The 21,659-nt window shown below is 39.4% G+C and overlaps 1 protein-coding gene across 1 annotated transcript in view; it reads left to right on the forward strand.

The window, feature by feature from the left end:
• Positions 1–21,659, forward strand: part of LOC128688410 (PAX3- and PAX7-binding protein 1) — a 198,569-nt gene that overhangs the window by 67,124 nt on the left and 109,786 nt on the right. The window contains exons 6-7 of the mRNA XM_053776269.2: positions 6,955–7,031; positions 7,312–7,517. Coding sequence (XP_053632244.1) covers positions 6,955–7,031; positions 7,312–7,517 — 283 coding nt within the window. The remainder of the gene's footprint in view (positions 1–6,954; positions 7,032–7,311; positions 7,518–21,659) is intronic.

A 21,659-nucleotide genomic window follows, 5' to 3' on the forward strand; every position in this document is an offset into this window, starting at 1 on the left:
GAATTTATTTGTAAAGCCTCAAAACATAACTAATGAACAGAGGAAATATTAGTTTAGTGCCAGGAATGCCTACATTGTTCATTCTGGACCCTATTTTGAAATTGGAATATTTTGAACTTTGTGTTAAATTGGCCAAGTTAACAATTTCCGATCACTTTATTTTGTAGTTCAAACAGTTGACTTGGCGATTTCTTGTGCTCAATCGATAGAATGGAAGTAATACTAGTGAAATAGCTAAGAATTTGGTTGATTGGAATAATGTAATTGGCCTAAAATGGGAGTCAAAGTCGGCAAAATCGCCGATTCGTAAATATCGCTGACACATCAAAATTCGCGAGAGCATAATTTCGTCAATTTTCCACCAAATTTCGTATTTTTTGTTTTATTACCTTCACAAAAAGATTCTCTACGATTTCATAAGAAAAAATAACAAATTTTTTTTTTCAAAATTCTTGGACACTGGTGCGTGACTCCAGATTTGGGCCTTGGACCCTGAAAGGGTTAAACGGTCCAAACGTATATATACCTTCACTCGCGTAGTGCCCCAAATTTTTTGAGAAAAAAAAAATCTTTTTTTTTAAAAGGAAAAAGGAGCATATGGTACCCAGGCATCCCCAATTATTTTAATATGGCGCACAGTGAGTGCGCACACCTATTCTCTCATGTCTAGGTGACTCAGGCTTATCGTGGCCATGTTGAATGAATGACAAAGAAAACATATATATACGTTTGGGGTGCTACGCGCTTGAACGTATATATACGTTTGGACCGTTTAAGGGTTAAAGTGCAGGCATTGTACTTCCCATTTCCAGGACTCAAGTCCGTCTAACTGGTTTCCCTGAATCCCTTCACAAAATATGACCCTGCTTACACTCCTACAGCTTGTCAGGTCCTAAATACCACTCGTCTCCACATTCTCCTGTCTAACAGGCTCACCCCCCCCCCTCCAACCTTTTCAGGGACGACCAATACCCTGCTTTCCTTTCCCTACGGATTTATACACTCTCCAAGCCATTCTACTTTGTTCCATTCTCTCTAAATGACCAAACCATCTCAACAGACCCTGACTAATACTTTAGTTATTCCACACATCCTCCTAATTTCCACACTATGAGTTCTCTGCATAATATTTACACCACACATTGCCCTTAGACAAAACTTCTCCACTGCCTCCGGTTGCCTCCTCGCTGCAGCATTTACATCCCATGCTTTACACCCATTTAAGAACGTTGGTACCACTATTCTTGCTTACATTCCTTTTGTTGCCTCCATGGATAACGTTTTTTGTCTCCACAGATACTTCAACGCATCACTCATCTGTGTTCCCATTTCTCTCTTTTCAAACAGTCTGTCTGTCTACTCTTTCAATTCACCCTTAGTATTCTATATGTTCTTATCACATTTCTCCCTGGCTCTTCTATCCTAAAAAGTTGTAAGATTCAATTCCATTAGTCTTCCTTAGCTCAGGACCAAGCCTTGTTGTGTACTTCTGCACTGTCTCCAGTTTCCTAACATGCTTCCCTCAAGTATGGGATCCATACTGGTGCTATGCTCTCCAAGATGGGCCTGGCATATATTGTGTGAAGTGCCTGGAAAGACTTTTGTTGACATGCTTGAAGCAGGGGGGGGGGGGTTATAGTATTGGAGTGGTTTGTATTTTTGTTTAATAAATGTATGAAGTTTGGGTGAGATATAAACAGCTATTGGCAGAAAGGTGGGCTGGTGCAAGTATGAGTAGTGGGGGGGTTGAAGAGGGTTGGAATAGTTTTAAAAATGCAGTATTAGAATGTGGGGCAGAAGTTTGTGGTTATAGGAGGGTGGGTGCAGGAGGAAAGAGGAGTGATTGGTGGAATGATGAAGTAAAGGATGTGATAAAAGTGATAAAAGAAAAAAAGGTAGCTTATGAGAGGTTTTTACAAAGCAGAAGTGTTATAAGAAGAGTAGAGTATATGGAGAGTAAAAGAAAGGTGAAGAGAGTGGTGAGAGAGTGCAAAAGGAGAGCAGATGATAAAGTGGGAGAGGCTCTGTCAAGAAATTTTAATGAAAATAAGAAAAAATTTTGGAGTGAGTTAAACAAGTTAAGAAAGCCTAGGGAACGAATGGGTTTGTCAGTTAAAAACAGAGTAGGGGAGTTAGTAGATGGGGAGATGGAGGTATTGGGTAGATGACAAGAATATTTTGAAGAAATTTTAAATGTCAACGAAGAAAGAGAGGCGGTAATTTCATGCACTGGACAGGGAGGTATACCATCTTTTAGGAGTAAAGAAGAACAGGATGTGCGTGTGGGGGAGGTGCGTGAGGCATTACGTAAAATGAAAGGGGGTAAAGCAGCTGGAACTGATGGGATTATGACAGAAATGTTAAAAGCAGGGGGGGATTTAGTGGTGGAGTGGTTGGTATTTTCGTTTAATAAATGTATGAAAGAGGGGAAGGTAGCTAGGGATTGGCGGAGAGCATGTATAGTCCCTTTTTATAAAGGGAAGGGGGACAGAAGAGATGGTAAAAATTATAGAGGAATAAGTTTACTGAGTATACCAGGAAAAGTGTTATAATTGAAAGAATTAGAGGCAAGACAAAATGTAGGATTGCAGATGAGCAAGGAGGTTTTAGAGTGGGTAGGGGATGTGTAGATCAAGTGTTTACATTGAAGCATATATGTGAACAGTATTTAGATAAAGGTAGGGAAGTTTTTATTGCATTTATGGATTTAGAAAAGGCATATGATAGAGTGGATAGGGGAGCAATGTGGCAGATGTTGCAGGTATATGGAATAGGTGGTGAGTTACTAAATGCTGTAAAGAGTTTTTATGAGGATTATGAAGCTCAGGTTAGGGTGTGCAGAAGAGAGGGAGATTGCTTCCCGGTAAAAGTAGGTCTTAGACAGGGATGTGTAATGTCACCATGGTTGTTTAATATATTTATAGATGGGGTTGTAAAAGAAATAAATGCTAGGGTGTTTGGGAGAGGGGTGGGATTAAATTATGGGGAATCAAATGCAAAGTGGGAATTGACACAGTTACTTTTTGCTGATGATACTGTGCTTATGAGAGATTCTAAAGAAAAATTGCAAAGGTTAGTGGACGAGTTTGGGAGTGTGTGTAAAGGTAGAAAGTTGAAAGTGAACATAGAAAAGAGTAAGGTGATGAGGGTATCAAATGATTTAGATAAAGAAAAATTGGATATCAAATTGGGGAGGAGGAGTATGGAAGAAGTGAATGTTTTCAGATACTTGGGAGTTGACGTGTCGGCGGATGGATTTATGAAGGATGAGGTTAATCATAGAATTGATGAGGGAAAAAAGGTGAGTGGTGCGTTGAGGTATATGTGGAGACAAAAAACGTTATCTATGGAGGCAGAGAAGGGAATGTATGAAAGTATAGTAGTACCAACACTCTTATATGGGTGTGAAGCTTGGGTTGTAAATGCTGCAGCAAGGAGACGATTGGAGGCAGTGGAGATGTCCTGTCTAAGGCAATGTGTGGTGTAAATATTATGCAAAAAATTCGGAGTGTGGAAATTAGGAGAAGGCGGGGAGTTAATAAAAATATTAGTCAGAGGGCTGAAGAGGGGTTGTTGAGGTGGTTTGGTCGTTTAGAGAGAATTGATCAAAGTAGAATGACATGGAGAACGTATAAATCTGTAGGGGAAGGAAGGCGGGGTGGGGTCGTCCTCAAAAAGGTTGGAAGGAGGGGGTAAAGGAGGTTTTGTGGGTGAGGGCCTTGGACTTCCAGCAAGCGTACGTGAACGTGTTTGACAGGAGTGAATGGAGACGAATGGTACTTGGGACCTGATGAGCTGTTGCAGTGTGAGCAGGGTAATATTTAGTGAAGGGATTCAGGGAAACCGGTTATTTTTACATAACTGGAGTTGAGTCCTGGAAATGGGAAGTACAATGCCTACACTTTAACCCTTAAACTGTCCAAACATAGATCTACGTTTTTTCAACATTTGAAAGTATGTAAAAAAAACTCGATCTTCTTTTCTTTTTTTACTTTTGAAAAAGTTTAAAACAAACTTTGATCTACGTTTTTTTTTTTTTTTTTTTGTTATATTTGAAAATATGTAAAAAAACAGATTACTTTTGGAGCACTACGCATGTGAACGTAGATCTGCTTGGACAGTTTAAGGGTTAAAGGAGGGGTTCGGGATATTGGCAGTTTGGAGGGATATGTATCTTAATACGTATATGCTTCTAAACTATTATATTCTGGGCACCTCTGCAAAAACAGTGATTATGTGTGAGTGAGGTGAAAGTGTTGAATGATGATGAAAGTGTTCTTTTTAGGGATTTTGTTTCTTTTTGGGTCACCCTTCCTCGGTGGGAGACGGCTGACTTGTTAAAAAAAAAAAAAATGTATGAAAGAGGGGAAGGTACCTAGGGATTGGCAGAGAGCTTGTATAGTTCTTTTATATAAAGGGAAGGGGGACATAAGATATTGTAAAAATTATAGGGGAATAAGTTTTCTGAGTATACCAAGAAAAGTGTACGGTAGGATTATTATTGCAAGAATTAGAAGTAAGACAGAGAGTAGGATTTTGGCTGAGCAAGGATGCTTTAGAGTGAATAGGAAAAAAGGCATATGATAGAGTGGATAGGGGAGCAATGTGGCAAATGTTGCAAGTATATAGAAAGGTAGTACATAAGTTATTAAATGCTGTGAAGTGTTTTTATGAGGATAGTGAGGCTCAGGTTAGGGTGTGTAGACGAGAGGGAGATTACTTCCCGGTAAAAGTAGGTCTTAGACAGGGATGTGTAATGTCACCATGGTTGTTTAATATATTTATAGATGGGGTTGTAAAAGAAGTAAATGCTAGGATGTTGGGGAGAGGGGTGGGTTGAAATTATGGGGAATCAAATACAATATGGGAGTTGACACACTTACTTTTTGCTGATGATACCGTGTTTATGGAAATTTCTAAAGAAAAGTTGCAGAGGTTAGTGGACGAGTTTGGGAGGGTGTGTAAGGTTAGAAAGTTGAGAGTCAACACAGATAAGAGTAAAGTGATGAGGGTATCAAATGATTTAGATAAAGAAAAATTGGGTGTCTCATTGGAGAGAGGGAGCATGGAAGAAGTGAATGTTTTCAGATATTTGGAAGCTGATGTGTCAGCAGATGGGTTTATGAAGGATGAGGTTAACCATAGAATTGATGAAGGAAAAAAGGTGAGTGGTGCTTTGAGGTATATGTGGAGACAAAAAACTTTATCTATGGAGGCAGAGAAGGGAATGTATGAAAGTATAGTGGTACCAACTCTCTTATATGGGTGTGAAGTTTGGGTTGTAAATGCTGCAACGAGGAGGTGGTTGGAGGCAGCGGAGATGTCCTAAGGGCAGTGTGTGGTGTAAATATTATGCAGAAAATTCGGAGTGTGGAAATTAGGAGAAGGTGTGGAGTTAATAAAAGTATTAGTCAAGAGGGCTGAAGAGGGGGTTGTTGAGGTGGTTTGGTCATTTAGAGAGAATTGATCGAAGTAGAATGACATGGAGAGTGTATAAATTTGTAGGGGAAGGAAGGTGGGTTAGGGGTCGTCCTCCAAAAGGTTGGAGGGAGGGGATAAAGGAGGTTTTGTGGGCAAGGGGCTTGGACATCCAGCAAGCGTTTGTGAGCGTGTTAGATAGGAGTGAATGGAGACGAATGGTTTTTGGGACCTGACAAGCTGTTGGAGTGTGAGCAGGGTAATATTTTGTGAATGGTTTCAGGGAAACCAGTTATTTTTATATAGCCGGACTTGAGTCCTGGAAATGGGAAGTACAATGCCTGCACTTTAAAGGAGGGGTTTGGGACATTGACAGTTTGGATTGATATGTTATATATCTTTATATATGCTTCTAAACTGTTGTATATGGGCACCTCTGCAAAAACAGTGATTATGTAAGAATGAGGTGAAAATGTTGAATGATGATGAAAGTATTTTCTTTTGGGGGATTTTCTTTCTTTTTGGGTCACCCTGCCTCGGTGGGAGACGGCTGACTTGTTAAAAAAAAAAAAAAAAACTTGAAAGACCACTCTTAGATTTGTTAAATGAGCATTTGGTCCTGAGGTTATTTGGTTGATGTGAGCCTTTGGTGAATTGCTTGACACTATGCTCACCCCTAGGTCTTTCTTCAAGTGAGGTCTGCAACCCCTCTTCCCTAAGACTGTACACCATGTTCAGTCTTCTGTCCCCTTCCCTGTTCTTCATGACCTTGCATTTGCTAGGGTTGAATTCAAGCACCTGCTTAACTGACTGTGGGTGAATTCCACACTTAGTACCATGAAATTGTAATAAATTTTGAGCAAGGCATTTTACTGCCAGTTCTACATCCCTTCTTTGCTGGCAGGGAACTTGGTGATGTGGCAGGATAGGTCCTAGTTGCATTGTTTACATGTGCTCGTAAGGCAGTGTTATCCTTGATGCACTGTGTGAGCCTGCCTGGTCCTAGATTTTTTTGCAGGCATGAGGAGGTAGTAGGTGACCCAAACAGTGAAGCTAAGCTCTAAAATAGGGATGCATGGGCAATTTAAATACATTACTTTAAAAAATTTTCTTTTTCGGGCCACCCTGCCTTGGTGGGAGTCGGCCAGTGTGATAATAAAAAAAAAAATACTTTAAAAATTATGTGTAGTAGTATATCAGACACATCCTGATCCAGTGTACCGGTATGCTGTATGCTGTTAAGGATTAAACAACCATTGGAAATAGCCCCTTGGTTGGGATATTGAAACAGGTTGAGACAGGGCATCATATCTCCCTAGTCCTTTGATTATAGTTTCTGTATCCCTGATTTTGTATCTGTGTTAATGTATCTTTGTTAATGTAATTAGTACCTGTATACCATTACATATTTGAGTTTGCAGAGGGGGTAGAGCTTCAGCTTTTAGTCCTGCCTCTTAACTTTGGACCAAATGACATGTTTAGTTGTGTTGATGCATTTTTTTATGTTGTTTTAATTTCTTTTAATATGTACATCAGAGGGTGGAAGCGACAACAGTGATCATGAACGAGAGTGGGAGAAACAGCAGTTACTGAAAGCAGGGGCAAATGCCAAGGTATTTTATTTTTAGTTTAGTTTTTAGTAAATCTGTTTCTCATCATCAATGTTTCATTGACAATTATTCGGATATGTAATCACTGGCACTTGAAACAAAAATTTGTATGAAATATTGAAATTAAATTAAAAGCTGTTGGTATTGTATGCTATGTGATTCTGATGTACACATTTGTGAGTCTTACACTCCAGTAAACATGATTTCTTCTTATATTTCACTATCATATAAGGGTTAATTCGTCATGCGTTCATGTGGCATGTTTGTGGATTTTCCCGAGCAGGTGGCTGCAGTTAGTGAAGGGGAGTTGAATCAAGAAACTGGTGATATCAGCAGCATCCAGTTCACTGTGATTGATAATGGAACAGCTCTTAGCAACACAGAGCAGCACTTATGGGGCACAGAGACATTAATCCCTTCATCTGCAGCATCACTACCTCGCCCATCTAACTACCAGGCGGAAGGGATCATCAAACGACTCCAGGACAGGTAGCCACCACCCAACAACAACAGCCCACGACTGGGCCCAGCCGTCCCGCCTTTTTAAGGCTGAGCCATTTCAAGATTGAAGGGCTCGTCCACAGTTATATAGCCAGTGATGTACAGGTTACTGTGGCTGTAACATCGATTGCATTTCAGTATTTGTTGTTGCCTTTTCATGTTTCAGGAACATTGTACAGTATCAGTTTTTACAAGTTTTGTAAATATGTCATAATTTCCTGTAATGTAAATAGTTTTAGACCAGTTTTTAAGATGTGTAAGTAACATGCACACATTTTAAGATCAGGCATTGCTGGTGTATATTTCCTAGGAGCTCTTATTAAACTCTTAATATGCTCCACAAGCTTTGTAGATGCTAATACACTACAGTCATAGGTTTTGTATTAATTGATTCTAAGATCGGGATTATACATAGTTTCTACAAATATATTCACATATGAATATTAATTAACCTGTTAGTATTCATTCATTGAAATATTGAAGGGATTCCAATATGCTTTTAGTATGTTTTAACATGGTCTATTCCAAGACCTATAAACTTGCGACTTTTGCTGTATCTTTGATAGTTTATGAATCTTCAAAAGCAAGTCCAAACAGTCATTATTCCTGCTTACAAGCAGTTGTGAATGATTGGAAAATGCACTATCCCAGGTCTAGAACTACACTGTTTTACATTTTGACTCTGCATTTCACTTAGGAAACAGTTAGGGCCATCTGAATGTTTTCTTTTGGATGACAAGTTGCCCAGTTGGCTTGCAGCAATGTTAACAATTTCCTGTGCTTTGGAAAGACTCAGAGTAGGCCTAAGAACCTACCCTGCTCAGGGATTCTCGTCTGTTTGGGAGAGGGGTAAATAAACACCATTTCCCGAAGTAAACTAACTTCAGTATTTAAACTGAGATAATTATGATATATAATTTATCTTTTTTTATATTCTTGTCTGTAACCTCTTTTTCTTATCCATGGGATGGATCTACCTTCAAAATATCTGCACATACCCATGCCTTGCATGTTTTTTATTCTTCATATTATAAGTGTTATACTCAGTTATATGAATTCAGTTTTGAGCATCTCTCAGGCAAGTCGTCTTGCAGGGACAGCTAAGTATAAACATAAACCTTGAGACATTTTCTCTGTGTATGTTTTCTGTTTTATCTTCAGCTATGCTGGTGTACATCCGCATTGCCAGTTTTTGGCTCCCATACTGGCTCTTGTAACCATGCTGAAGAGATTTGAGTGGGCTGAGTGCCTTACTTAACCTACGAACCCATTTTCAGCCTAATAGCTGAAAGATTTTCCCTTCGTGAGGATTTCCTGTAACCTCTAGCTTCTGACTTGGAATCAGTTTCAGATATGGTTTGATCTGCTACTATTGGACTTGGATTTACTTTTCATTACAATATACAGTATTGTGTTCATAATATAAGTCATATGACAATGAATGTATCACAAATTTGAATTGATAATAGCAAGTTGCTCAGATAGCTCAAAATTAGTGATGTTAGCAAATTCATAATGTTGGTATATTTTGTTAATACAGTTAAGAATCTTTTTTCCGAAATGCTTGGGACCAGAAGTGTTACGGATTTTGTTATATTGCTACATTTTCATCTATAAAATGGGACAACTTGGGGATGGGACCCATGTCTACACAGTACTGTACTGTACAGGTACTCTACCAAAAAACCATGATCACCATTTACAAAAAGAAAATACCGTATTTTATGGCATAGAAGACTATGTTTTATCCAAAAATAAGTCTAGAAAATTTACCCAACATCTTGTAGGCAGAAGATTACATTGCTCATAGGTCTGAGCCTAAGCCTAGGGAAGAGTTTCAATACTAGACAGTAATCTAACCTCTTGTATATATGACCCAGTAATGAATCGTGTAAATTATATTGCTTAAAATAATAAATAAATAAGCGTAAAAATTCATTGAAGCTTAGCAGAGGTAGGCTAAGGTAAACCAGGCAGTGGAATTGGATAGACTACGGGTAGTATCAGTAGGTTAATTCACCTCTTTATCATAAAACCAATGGTAATATTTTTACTTGCCTCAAATGATCCTAAAAATCATTTGAGGTGAGTAAAAAAAGAGAGTACTTTCCAGTAAAAGTAGGCCTTAGACTGGGATGTGTGATGTCACCATGGTTGTCTAACATATTTATAGATAGGGTTGTAAAAGAAGTAAATGCTAGGGTGTTGGAGAGAGGCTGGGATTAAATTATGAGGAATTAAATACAAAATGGGAGATGACACACTTAATTTTTGCTGATGATACTGCACTTTTGGGAGATTCCAAAGAGAATTTGCAAAGATTGGTGGACGAGTTTGGGAGGGCATATAAAGGAAGAAAGTTGAAAGTGAACGTAGATAAGAATAAGGTGATGAGGGTATCAAACGAGTTAGGTAAGGAAAAATTTGATGTATATTGGAGGGAGGGAGTATGGAAGAAGTGAATGTGTTCAGATATTTGGGAGTTCAGATATTTGAAGGTGAGGCTTTGGTATGTAGAAAAGGGGAGGAATTATTTTCCAGTAAAAACAGGCCTTAGGTATGAATGAGTAATGTCATTAGGGTTGCTTAACATAAATGTATATGAGGTAAAAGTAAATACCAGAGTGTTGGTGAAAAGACATGAGAGTAAAATATATTGAATCTAATACTGTGTGGAATTTGTCACAGTTGCTTATTTCTGATGACCTTTTTTTTTTTTTTTTTTTTAAGATTCTGAAGAGAAGTTGCCAAAGTTGATGAATGAATTTGGGAGTTTGTAAAAGAAGGAAATTAAACAAGTGCATATAGAAAGAAGAGCAAATGATAGTGGGTGAGGCACTGTCAACAAATTTGGCTGAGAATAAGAAAAAGTTTTGGAGTGAGATTAACAAGTTAAGAAAGCCTAGAAAACAAATGGATTTGTCAGTTAAAAATAGGAGAGGAGAGTTATTAAATGGAGAGTTAGAGGTATTGGGAAGATGGAGGGAATATTTTGAGGAATTGTTAAATGTTGATGAAGATAGGGAAACTGTGATTTCGTGTATAGGACAAGGAGGAATAACATCTTGTAGGAGTGAGGAAGAGCCAGTTGTGAGTGTGGGGGAAGTTCGTGAGGCAGTAGGTAAAATGAAACGGGGTAAGGCAGCCGGGATTGATGGGATAAAGATAGAAATGTTAAAAGCAGGTGGGGATATAGTTTTGGAGTGGTTGGTGCAATTATTTAATAAATGTATGGAAGAGGGTAAGGTACCTAGGGATTGGCAGAGAGCATGCATAGTTCCTTTGTATAAAGGCAAAGGGGATAAAAGAGAGTGCAAAAATTATAGGGGATAAGTCTGCTGAGTATACCTGGTAAAGTGTATGGTAGAGTTATTATTGAAAGAATTAAGAGTAAGACGGAGAATAGGATAGCAGATGAACAAGGAGGCTTTAGGAAAGGTAGGGGGTGTGTGGACCAGGTGTTTACAGTGAAACATATAAGTGAACAGTATTTAGATAAGGCTAAAGAGGTCTTTGTGGCATTTATGGATTTGGAAAAGGCGTATGACAGGGTGGATAGGGGGGCAATGTGGCAGATGTTGCAAGTGTATGGTGCAGGAGGTAGGTTACTGAAAGCAGTGAAGAGTTTTTACGAGGATAGTGAGGCTCAAGTTAGAGTATGTAGGAAAGAGGGAAATTATTTCCCAGTAAAAGTAGGCCTTAGACAAGGATGTGTGATGTCACCGTGGTTGTTTAATATATTTATAGATGGGGTTGTAAGAGAAGTAAATGCGAGGGTCTTGGCAAGAGGCGTGGAGTTAAAAGATAAAGAATCACACACAAAGTGGGAGTTGTCACAGCTGCTCTTTGCTGATGACACTGTGCTCTTGGGAGATTCTGAAGAGAAGTTGCAGAGATTGGTGGATGAATTTGGTAGGGTGTGCAAAAGAAGAAAATTAAAGGTGAATACAGGAAAGAGTAAGGTTATGAGGATAACAAAAAGATTAGGTGATGAAAGATTGAATATCAGATTGGAGGGAGAGAGTATGGAGGAGGTGAATGTATTCAGATATTTGGGAGTGGACGTGTCAGCGGATGGGTCTATGAAAGATGAGGTGAATCATAGAATTGATGAGGGGAAAAGAGTGAGTGGTGCACTTAGGAGTCTGTGGAGACAAAGAACTTTGTCCTTGGAGGCAAAGAGGGAAATGTATGAGAGTATAGTTTTACCAACACTCTTATATGGGGGGTGTGAAGCATGGGTGATGAATGTTGCAGCGAGGAGAAGGCTGGAGGCAGTGGAGATGTCATGTCTGAGGGCAATGTGTGGTGTGAATATAATGCAGAGAATTCGTAGTTTGGAAGTTAGGAGGAGGTGCGGGATTACCAAAACTGTTGTCCAGAGGGCTGAGGAAGGGTTGTTGAGGTGGTTCGGACATGTAGAGAGAATGGAGCGAAACAGAATGACTTCAAGAGTGTATCAGTCTGTAGTGGAAGGAAGGCGGGGTAGGGGTCAGCCTAGGAAAGGTTGGAGAGAGGGGGTAAAGGAGGTTTTGTGTGCGAGGGGCTTGGACTTCCAGCAGGTATGCGTGAGCGTGTTAGATAGGAGTGAATGGAGACAAATGGTTTTTAATACTTGACGTGCTGTTGGAGTGTGAGCAAAGTAACATTTATGAAGGGGTTCAGGGAAACCGGCAGGCCGGACTTGAGTCCTGGAGATGGGAAGTACAGTGCCTGCACTCTGAAGGAGGGGTGTTAATGTTGCAGTTTAAAAACTGTAGTGTAAAGCACCCTTCTGGGAAGACAGTGATGGAGTGAATGATGGTGAAAGTTTTTCTTTTTCGGGCCACCCTGCCTTGGTGGGAATCGGCCAGTGTGATAAAAAAAAAAAAATAAGAAAAAGTTTTGGAGTGAGATGAATAGGTTAATAAAGCCTAGGGAAAAATAGATTTGACAGTTAGAAACACAGTAGAAGAGTTAGTAGATGGGAAGTTGGAGGTATTGGGAAGATGGCAGGAATATTTTGAGGAATTGTTATATGTTGATGAAGAGAGGGTGGCAGTGATTTTATGCATTGGCCAGAGAGGTATAACATCTATTAGGAGTGAAGCAGAGCAGGATGTGAGTGTGGGGGGAGGTTTGTGAGTCATTAGGTAGAATGAAAGGGGGTAAAGGAGCTGGAACTGATGGGATCATGATGGAAATGTTAAAAGCAGGGAGGGATATAGCTTTGGAGTGGTTGGTACTTTTGTTCAGTAAATGTTTTAAGAGGGGAAGGTACCTAGAGATTGGCAGAGAGCATGTATAATTCCTTTATATAAGGGAAAGCAGGACAAAAGAGATTGTAAAAAGTTATAAGGGTATAAGCTTACTGAGTATACCAGGTAAAGTGTATGGTAGGGTTATCATCAAAAGAATTAGAGGTAAGACAGAGAGTAGGATTGCAGATGAACAAGGAGGCTTTAGAATGGGTAGGGGATATGTAGATTAAGTATTTACATTGAAGCATGAAAGTGAAAATTTTTTAGATAAAGGTAAGGATGTTAATGATAAATGCAATGCATTTATAGGTTTAGAAAAGGCATATGATAGGGTGGATAGGGGAACATTATGACAGATGTTGCAAATGTATGGAATAGGTAGTAAGTTAATAAATGCTGTAAAGAGTTTTTATGAGGATAGGCTCAGGTTAGGGTGTAGGAGAGTGGGAGATTACTTCCCAGTGAAAGTGTGCCTTAGACAGGGATGCGTAATGTCACCAGGGTTTAGCATATTTATAAATGGGATTGTAAAAGAAGTAAATGCTAGGGTGTTGGGGAGAGGAGTGGGGTTAAATTATGGGGAATCGAATACAAAATGGGAGTTGACACAGTTACTTTTTGCTGATGATATTGTGCTTTTGGGGGATTCTAAAGAGAAGTTGCAAAGTTTAGTAGGTGAGTTTTGGAGGGTGTATAAAGGTAGAAAGTTGAAAGTGAACATAGATAAGACTAAGGTGATGAGGATATGAAACGAGTTAGGTAAGGAAAAATTGGTGGGGGGGAGTATAGAAGAAGTGAATGTTTTCAGATATTTGGGAGTTAACTTTTCAGCGGATGGGTTTATGAAGGACGAGGTTAACCATAAAACTGATGAAGGTAAAAAGGTGAGTGGTGTTTTCAGGTATGTGTGGAGACAAAAAAAAAAAAAAAAAAAAAAAAATTGTCCATGGAGGTAAAGAAGGGAATGCACGAGAGTACAGTGGTACTAGCACTATTTTATGGGTGTGAAGCTTGGGTTGTAAATGCTGCAGCGAGGAGGAGGCTGGAGGCAGTGGAGATGTCCTGTCTAAGGGCAATGTGTGGTGTAAATATCATGCAGAGAATTTATAGTGTGGAAATTAAGAGGAAGTGTGGAGTTACAAAAAGTATTCACAGGGCTGAAGAGGGGTTATTGAGGTGGTTTGGTCGTTTAGAGAGGATGGAGCAAAATATAATGACTTAGAGGATGTATAAATCTGTAGTTGAGGGGAGGAGGGGATAGGGGTTGTCCTAGGAAAGGATGAATGGAAGGGGGTGAAAGAGGTTTTGTGTGCAAGGGGCCTGGGCATGCAGCAGGCATGTGTGAACATGTTAGATAGGAGTGAATGGAGATGAATGGTTTTTGGGACCTGACGAGCTATTGGAGTGTGAGCAGGGTAATATTTTGTGAAGGGATTCGGGGAAACCAGTTAGCCAGACTTGTCCTGGAGGTGGAAAGTACAGTGCCTGTGCTTTAAAAGAGGTATTTGGTTTGGGATTTTTGCTGTTTGAAGTTGCATCTAAACTGTCATATCTGGGCACCTCTGCAAAGACAGTGATTATGTGTGAATGATGGTGAAAGTGTTGAATGATGGTGAAAGTGTTTCTTTTTTGGGTCACCCTGCCTTGGTGGGAGATGGGTGACGTGTTAAAAAGAAAATATAGAAAAGAGGTGGTTTGGTCATTTAGAGGGGGTGGAGCAAAATAGGATGACTTGCAGGGTGTGTAAATCTATAGTGGAGTGAAGGAGGGGTAGGGGTTGTCCTAGGAAAGGATGGAGGGAGGGGGTAAAGGAGGTTGTGTGTGCAAGGGGCTTGGACATCCAGCAGGCATGTGTGAGCATGTTAGGTAGTAGTGAGAGAGAAATGTTTCTTGGGACTGGTAAGCTGTTGGAGTGTGAGCAAGGTAACATTTTGTTAAGGGATTCAGGGAAACCAGTTAGCTTGACTTGAGTCTTGGAGGTGGGAAGTACAGTGCTTGCACTCTAGAGGGGATTTGGGATATTTGCTGTTTAGTGGAACATTGAAACTGTCGTATCTGTGCGCCTCTGGCAAGACAGTGATAGTGTGAATCATGGTAAAAGTGTTAGCTTTTTGGGTCACCCTTCCTCAGTGGGAGATGGCCATGGGGAAGTGGAACAGAATTCTTCCTCCTTAAGCTATGTGTATCATAAGAGGAGACTAAAATGCCGGGAGCAAGGGGCTAGTAACCCCTTCTCCTGTATATATTACTAAATTTAAAAAGAGAAACTTTCATTTTTCTTTTTGGGTCACTCTGTCTCTGTGGGATACAGCTGGATTGTTGAAAGAAGATTTGAAAGTGAGCATGTCAGCAGATGGATTTATTGAAGACAAAATGAACTGTAAAAGAGATAAGGAAAAATGTAGAGGGTTTCTTTAGGTATCTCTGGAAAGACAGTTTATCTATGGAGGCAATAAAGAGGGAAATACTGTATATCTGAGTATAGGGGTACAGGTTGACCATCACTAATCTGGCATCATCAGGACCTGTAGGGTGCCGGATTAGTGATTTTTTCTAGATTACAGAGGGGTTGGGTCAGTAAACACTTAAGCCAACAGCGAACCACCTCATGCTAACTTTAAAATACCCCATAAATCAGTACAAGTTGGTTAATCCTTTCAGTGTCGTGACTCCTGCTGACAAACTTGCTCCCAGTGTCAAAGAATTTAAAAAAAAAAATTATCTTATGAAATGATAGAGAATCTTTCTAAAGGTAACAAAACAAAAAGTACAAAATTTACTGGAAAACTCTTGGAATTATTCTCTCGCAAAGTTAGCAGTTTCGGCGATATTGATGCATTAGTGATTTCACTCACTTTACAGCCTATTTTTGGCCAATTCCATTGTTCCAGTTGACTACACTCATAGCTGTTTTGCTAGTATTCCATCTATTCTGTTGACCGAGTACAAGAAAACACTCATTTAGCTATTTCAACCACCCAATAATGTGATAAAAAATCAGTAATTTGGCCAATTTCGCACAAATTTCAAGAGATGCCAATTTCAAAATAGTGTCCACAATAAACAGTGCAGACATTCCTGGCACTAAAATAATGTCATGTTTCCAGGCCTCTCATATTATGCTGCTTTCCATTCTGAATTTTTATTCTCACAAAAAATAGAAGACTTACTGTTATGCAGACCACTGCATTATTGTAATAATTGAATAAATAATGTCACCCATTCGTGACCATGTATTAAACCGGCCAATTGGACAAGTATTGGACACTTGATGTGATTTGTTTACTCTTGAACATCAGCAAAAATCAAACATTTCTGCTACTTTGAACTTAATTTCAAGGTACACATATGTACTTTCCATCCTGAAACCAATCAAAATCCTCTCTGTTTCTGTAATGTATTGTCCACTCTATCAAATGAGACCAAAAAACCGAGAATGCAACTATAAAAACCATAAAGTCTGAAAAACAAATTGAAATGGCTTGCCTGCCTGTGTTTGCAAGTGATACAGTGTTTATGCAGCAAGTAGCAGCAGGTTGGTGAGGTGACCCAGAAAATTTGAAATTACGCTAGCTGAAATTAGTGCCGGATTAGTGATGGAACTGGATTGGTGCTTGCCAGATCAGTGATGGCTGACCTGTAGCAACATCTTTATATGGGTTTCAGGCATGGACTTTTAACATTACAGCAAGGAAGCTAAAGGCAGTGGAGATGTTATGTTTGAGAGCAGTGTTTCGTGTGAATATTATGCAGAGAATTAAGAGCATAGAAATTAATTTGACAATATAGTTAGAAAGTTAGGAAGGATACAATTCAAAGAGCTGGGGAGGATGAAGCAGAAAAAAAACCTAAGATGGTGTATAAATCTAGGGCAAAATGAAGCAGAGGTAGGGGTTACCTCAGGAAGGTTTAAAGGTGGTCATGAGTGTGTTCGTGTTAGATTGGAGTAAGTGGAGACAAGTGGTTTGTATGGCTTGATATGCTTTGGAGTGTGAGCACTTTAACATTTATGAAGGGATTCAGGGAGGCTGGTTAGCCAAACTTGAGCTCTGGAGGTGGGAAGTTCAGTGTGTACATTCTGAGGGAGGGAGGGAGGGGGGGATGATATTTCACTTTGAATGATCATGCAGATTTTCATGTTCACTTCTGGCATGGAAACTATTGAATGAATGATGGTAAATGCATTTCCTTTTGGGTTGCCCTTCCTTAGTGCAAGATGGCCAGTGTGTCAACAAAAAAATAGGTCTAATAACAATAATGGCTAAGTATTATTATTTTGTACAGATTAACTTGATTAGAATGTTCATAAGGAAGTAGAATAAAGGTAGAAATGTAGATGGTAATAATAGTGCTGATAAGAGAACTTGAAACTGATCAATCTTCAGTAATGTATGAATTGGATGCAGAAAATTCTAGGGAATCTTGTTGTAGTTACAAGTTACATATAATTTTTTTTTTAATTGTAAATGCTTCCTGACTTTCTTTTTGGTTATTTACACAAACCAATTTTACAGGCTAAGATTTGTTATCCTGTCTCAGCTTATTTCAAAGTTCAGCCCTATCTAAGGCATAATACCACTCCGCAAGATGCAACTCGTAATAGTTGACTAACACCCAGGTTAACCACTTACTGCTAGGTGAATAGTGGCAGCAGGTATAAGGAAACATGCCCAATGTTTCCATCCATACCAGGGACCCAATCATGAACACTGTGTGAGAGCCAAATGAACTGCCAACTGAACAGTGGGATGCACATTTATGTCTGAATAACTCTGCTAACTCTAAAGGGTCACCTCTCACTCATTGTGACATCAGTAGTAGCAGCAGTCACACCTTAAAAGGCTCACACTGTATATCAAATCTATCAAGTTACTACAGTGTAGCCAAATTACCCAGGAATGAAACAGATGGACAAATGCATTGATTTAAATTTTAAATGTCTTCAGTAGAGTTTCTAGTGAAAAGTTAACTGAAACTACAAAATATAGGATAAAAAAAATATGATGTTGCAAATGAATGGAATAGGTGGTAGGTTACTTAAAGCAGTTAAGAATTTTTACAAGGATAGTGAGGCTCAGGTTAGGTTATGTAGGAGACAGAAAGATTACTTCCCAGTAAAAGTAGGCCTTTGACAGGGATGCGTGGTGTCACCATGGTTGTTCAATATATTTATAAATGCAGTTGTAAAAGAAGTGAATGCTTAGGCATTGGCAAGAGGTGTAGGATTAAGAGATAAATAATCTGACACAAAGTGGGAGTTGTCAGTTACTTTCTGCTGATGACACTGTGCTTCTGGGAGTTCTGAAGAGAAGTTGCAGAGGTTGGTGAACAAATTTGGAAGGGTATGTAAAAGAAGGAAATTAAAAGTGAACACTAGAAAAAGCGAGGTGATGATATAAAAAAATTTAGGTAATGAAAGATTAGATACCAGGTTGGAGGGAGGGAGTATGGAGGAAGTGATTGTATTCAGATATTTGGGACTGGAATTGTCAGCAGATGGGTCTGTGAAAGACGGGATGAATCATGGAATTGAATAGGGGAAAAAGGCGAGTGGAGCACTCGGAAGTCTGTGGAGACAAAGAATGTTATCCATGGAAGCAAAGAGGGAAATATATGAGAGTATAGTGGTACCAATGCTCTTATATGGATGTGAAGCATGGGTGGTGAATGTTTCAGCAAGGAGAAGGCTGGAGGCAGTGGAAATGTCGTGTCTGAGGACAGTGTGAATATAATGCAGAGTATCTGTATAAATCTGTGGGGGAAGGAAGGCGGGGTAGGGGTTGTCCTCGAAAAGGTTGGAGGGAGGGGGTAAAGGAGGTGTTGTAGGCAAGGGGTTTGACTTTCAGCAAGCATGCGTGAGCGTGTTAGATAGGGGTGAATGGAGACGAATTGTATTTGGGACCTGACGAGCTGTTGGAGTGTGAGCAGGGTAATATTTAGTGGAGGGATTCAGGGAAACCGGTTATTTTATATAACCGGTTATTTTATATAACCCGCTCCTTTAGAGCGCAGGCACAATGCCTGCGCTCTAAAGGAGGGGTTTGGGATATTGGCAGTTTGGAGGGATATATTGTGTATTTTTATATGTATATACTTCTAAACTATTGTATTCTTGGCACCTCTGCAAAAACAGTGATTATGTGTGAGTGAGGTGAAAGTGTTGAATGATGAAAGTATTTTCTTTTTGGGGATTTTCTTTTTTTTTTTGGGTCACCCTGCCTCGGCGGGAGATGGCCGACTTGTTGAAAAAAATAAAATCTGTAGCTTGGAGATCAAGAGGAGATGCGGGGTTTCTAAAATTACAGTGGACCCCTGCCTTACGATGACATCGCGTTACGTTAAATCCGCCATACGATACATTTGAACACAAAAATTTTGCCTCGCCTCACGCTAAAAAAAACTAGCCTCACGCGATTCATCCGGGACACATCCCACGTGTGGCCTCAGTGCCAGTGTTTACAAGCCAGCCAGTGCAGTCGCATCCACGCATACATTCGGTACATTTCACCTTATCCCAGTGTTTTTTGTGCTTGTAACTGCAAAATAAGTCACCTTGGGCCCCAAGAAAACTTCTAGTGCCAACCCTGTGGTAAAATGGGTGAGAATTAGTATGGAAATTAAGAAAGATTTTGAAGGGTTTGGGGCTAACCCTGAGAAGCCTATGCCAGTTGTGGAATCCATTGTGCCTACTTCAAAGATTAAGGAAATGTGTGCAAAGTGGGTTGAGCTGCAAACCTTTATGGATGAAAAGCACCCTAACACAGCTATTGCAAGCTGTGCTGGTGACTATTACAATGACAACATTGTGGCCCGTTTTAGGCAAATCTTAAAGGAACGGGAGGTACAGACCTCTATGGACAGATTTGTTGTCCAACAGAGGTCCAGTGACTCTCAAGCTGGTCCTAGTGGCATTAAAAGAAGAAGGAAAGTAACCCCAGAAAAGGACTTGCTACCTCAAGTCCTGATGGAAGGGGATTCCCCTTCTAAACAAAAACTTCCACACACTCCCCTCCCATCCCATCAATCATCATCAGATCTTCAATAAAGGTAAGTGTCATGTATTCTATTCTTAGTAGAGTAGTAATTGTGCATGTCTTCTTCAGTTTGTGTGCATTAAAATTAATATTTCATGTGGTAAATTTTTTTTTTTTCATACTTTGGGGTGTCTTGCTCGGATTAATTTGATTTCCATTATTTCTTATGGGGAAAAATAATTCGCCTTACGATAATTTCGGCTTACAATGAGCTCTCAGGAATGGATTAATATCGTAAGGCGGGGGTCCACTGTATTATCCAGAGGGCAAAGAAAGGGTTGTTGAGGTGGTTTGGACATTTAGAGAGGTTGGAATAAAATAGAATGACTTGGAGGGCATATAGAGCTGTAGTGGAAGGAAGGCGGGGTAGGGGTCATCCTAGGAAAGGTTGGAGGGAGGGGGTGAAGGAGGTTTTTGTGTGCATGGGGCTTGGACTTCCAGCAAGCATGTGTGAACATGTTAGATAGGAGTGAGTGGAGATGAATGGTTTTTATGACTTGATTGCTGTTGGAGTGTGAACATAGTAACATTATGAAAGGGATTCAGGGAAACTGGTTAGCCAAACTTGAGTGTTGGAGGTGGGAAGTACAGTGCCTGCACTTTGAAGGAGGGGTGTTATGTTAGTTTTTTTTTTTTTAACTAATGTAAGCATGCCTCTGGCAAGACAGTGTAGAATGAATGAAGATAAAAGTGTTTCTTCTTTCTTAGGTCACCCTGCCTCGGTAGGAAACAGCTGATGTGTTAATAAAAAAAAAGTAATGTGTACTGTATATGTATATGTAGGCCTAGATATTTTGCTAAATATATAATAGTGTAAAGATGTTATAGGATTTTATATGCATTTGAAAGTGAAAAAAAGGCTATCTTTCACTTTACAATGATTTTTGATTTACAGCAGTAACCAGGAACCTAACCTGCTGCACAAGTGGGGGGCTGCCTATACCTGGTATGCCACGAGGAACAAAAGCTATTAACTTGGTTACAGATGATGTAAAAATCTTATACAAAGAAATAAAAAATTTCTAAATCCCGTAAACAAGTGGTAGGTGACACTCCATGAGCATTGGTCTAATCCTGTGTATGTATGTTATCATAAATGAATAATTGTCATGATACCTTCATTTTGCACATACTCATGTATACTGTGCCTTAGAGTTTTATAAGTTGCACTAGCTAAACTAACTCATACTATTAAAATGTGGAAATTTTAATAAAATGTGAAGTAGATCAGATTACTTCACTCCTGTATTAATGTTGGTGGAATTACTGACAATATGTTAGGTAAAAGGACACAAATGTTGCCACAATAAAATGTCACTTTAGTTGCACTTGTGTCCTTTTACCTAACATACATCACTGCTGTTTCAAGTGAATATTGCAAGTAAAGTAAGATTCTTAGTGTACTGTTTATCAAATATAGTGCACCTCCGACTGATATTACAAATACTCTACCTTTATTTATTTATTTTTTTTTTCAAAAAGTCGGCCATCTCCCACCGAGGCAGGGTGACCCAAAAAGAAAGAAAATCCCCAAAAAGAAAATACTTTCATCATCATTCAACACTTTCACCTCACTCACACATAATCACTATTTTTGCAGAGGTGCTCAGGACACAACAGTTTAGAAGCATATATGTATAAAGATACACAACATATCCCTCCAAACTGCTAATAATACCTTTATAACATTTGGTAAATGAGTCTAATTAGAAATTAGGAGCATTTTAACCCTTTGAGGGTCGACAGGCCCTCTCCGAGACTCGTTCTCAGGGTCGGCCAAATTTAAAAAAAAAAAAAAAAAAATTTCTTATGAAAAGATAGAGAATCTTTTCCCGATCATAATGACACCAAAAATA

The sequence above is a fragment of the Cherax quadricarinatus genome, chromosome 2 (genome assembly GCF_038502225.1).
Source record: "Cherax quadricarinatus isolate ZL_2023a chromosome 2, ASM3850222v1, whole genome shotgun sequence".
Classification (NCBI taxonomy): Eukaryota; Metazoa; Arthropoda; class Malacostraca; order Decapoda; family Parastacidae; genus Cherax; species Cherax quadricarinatus.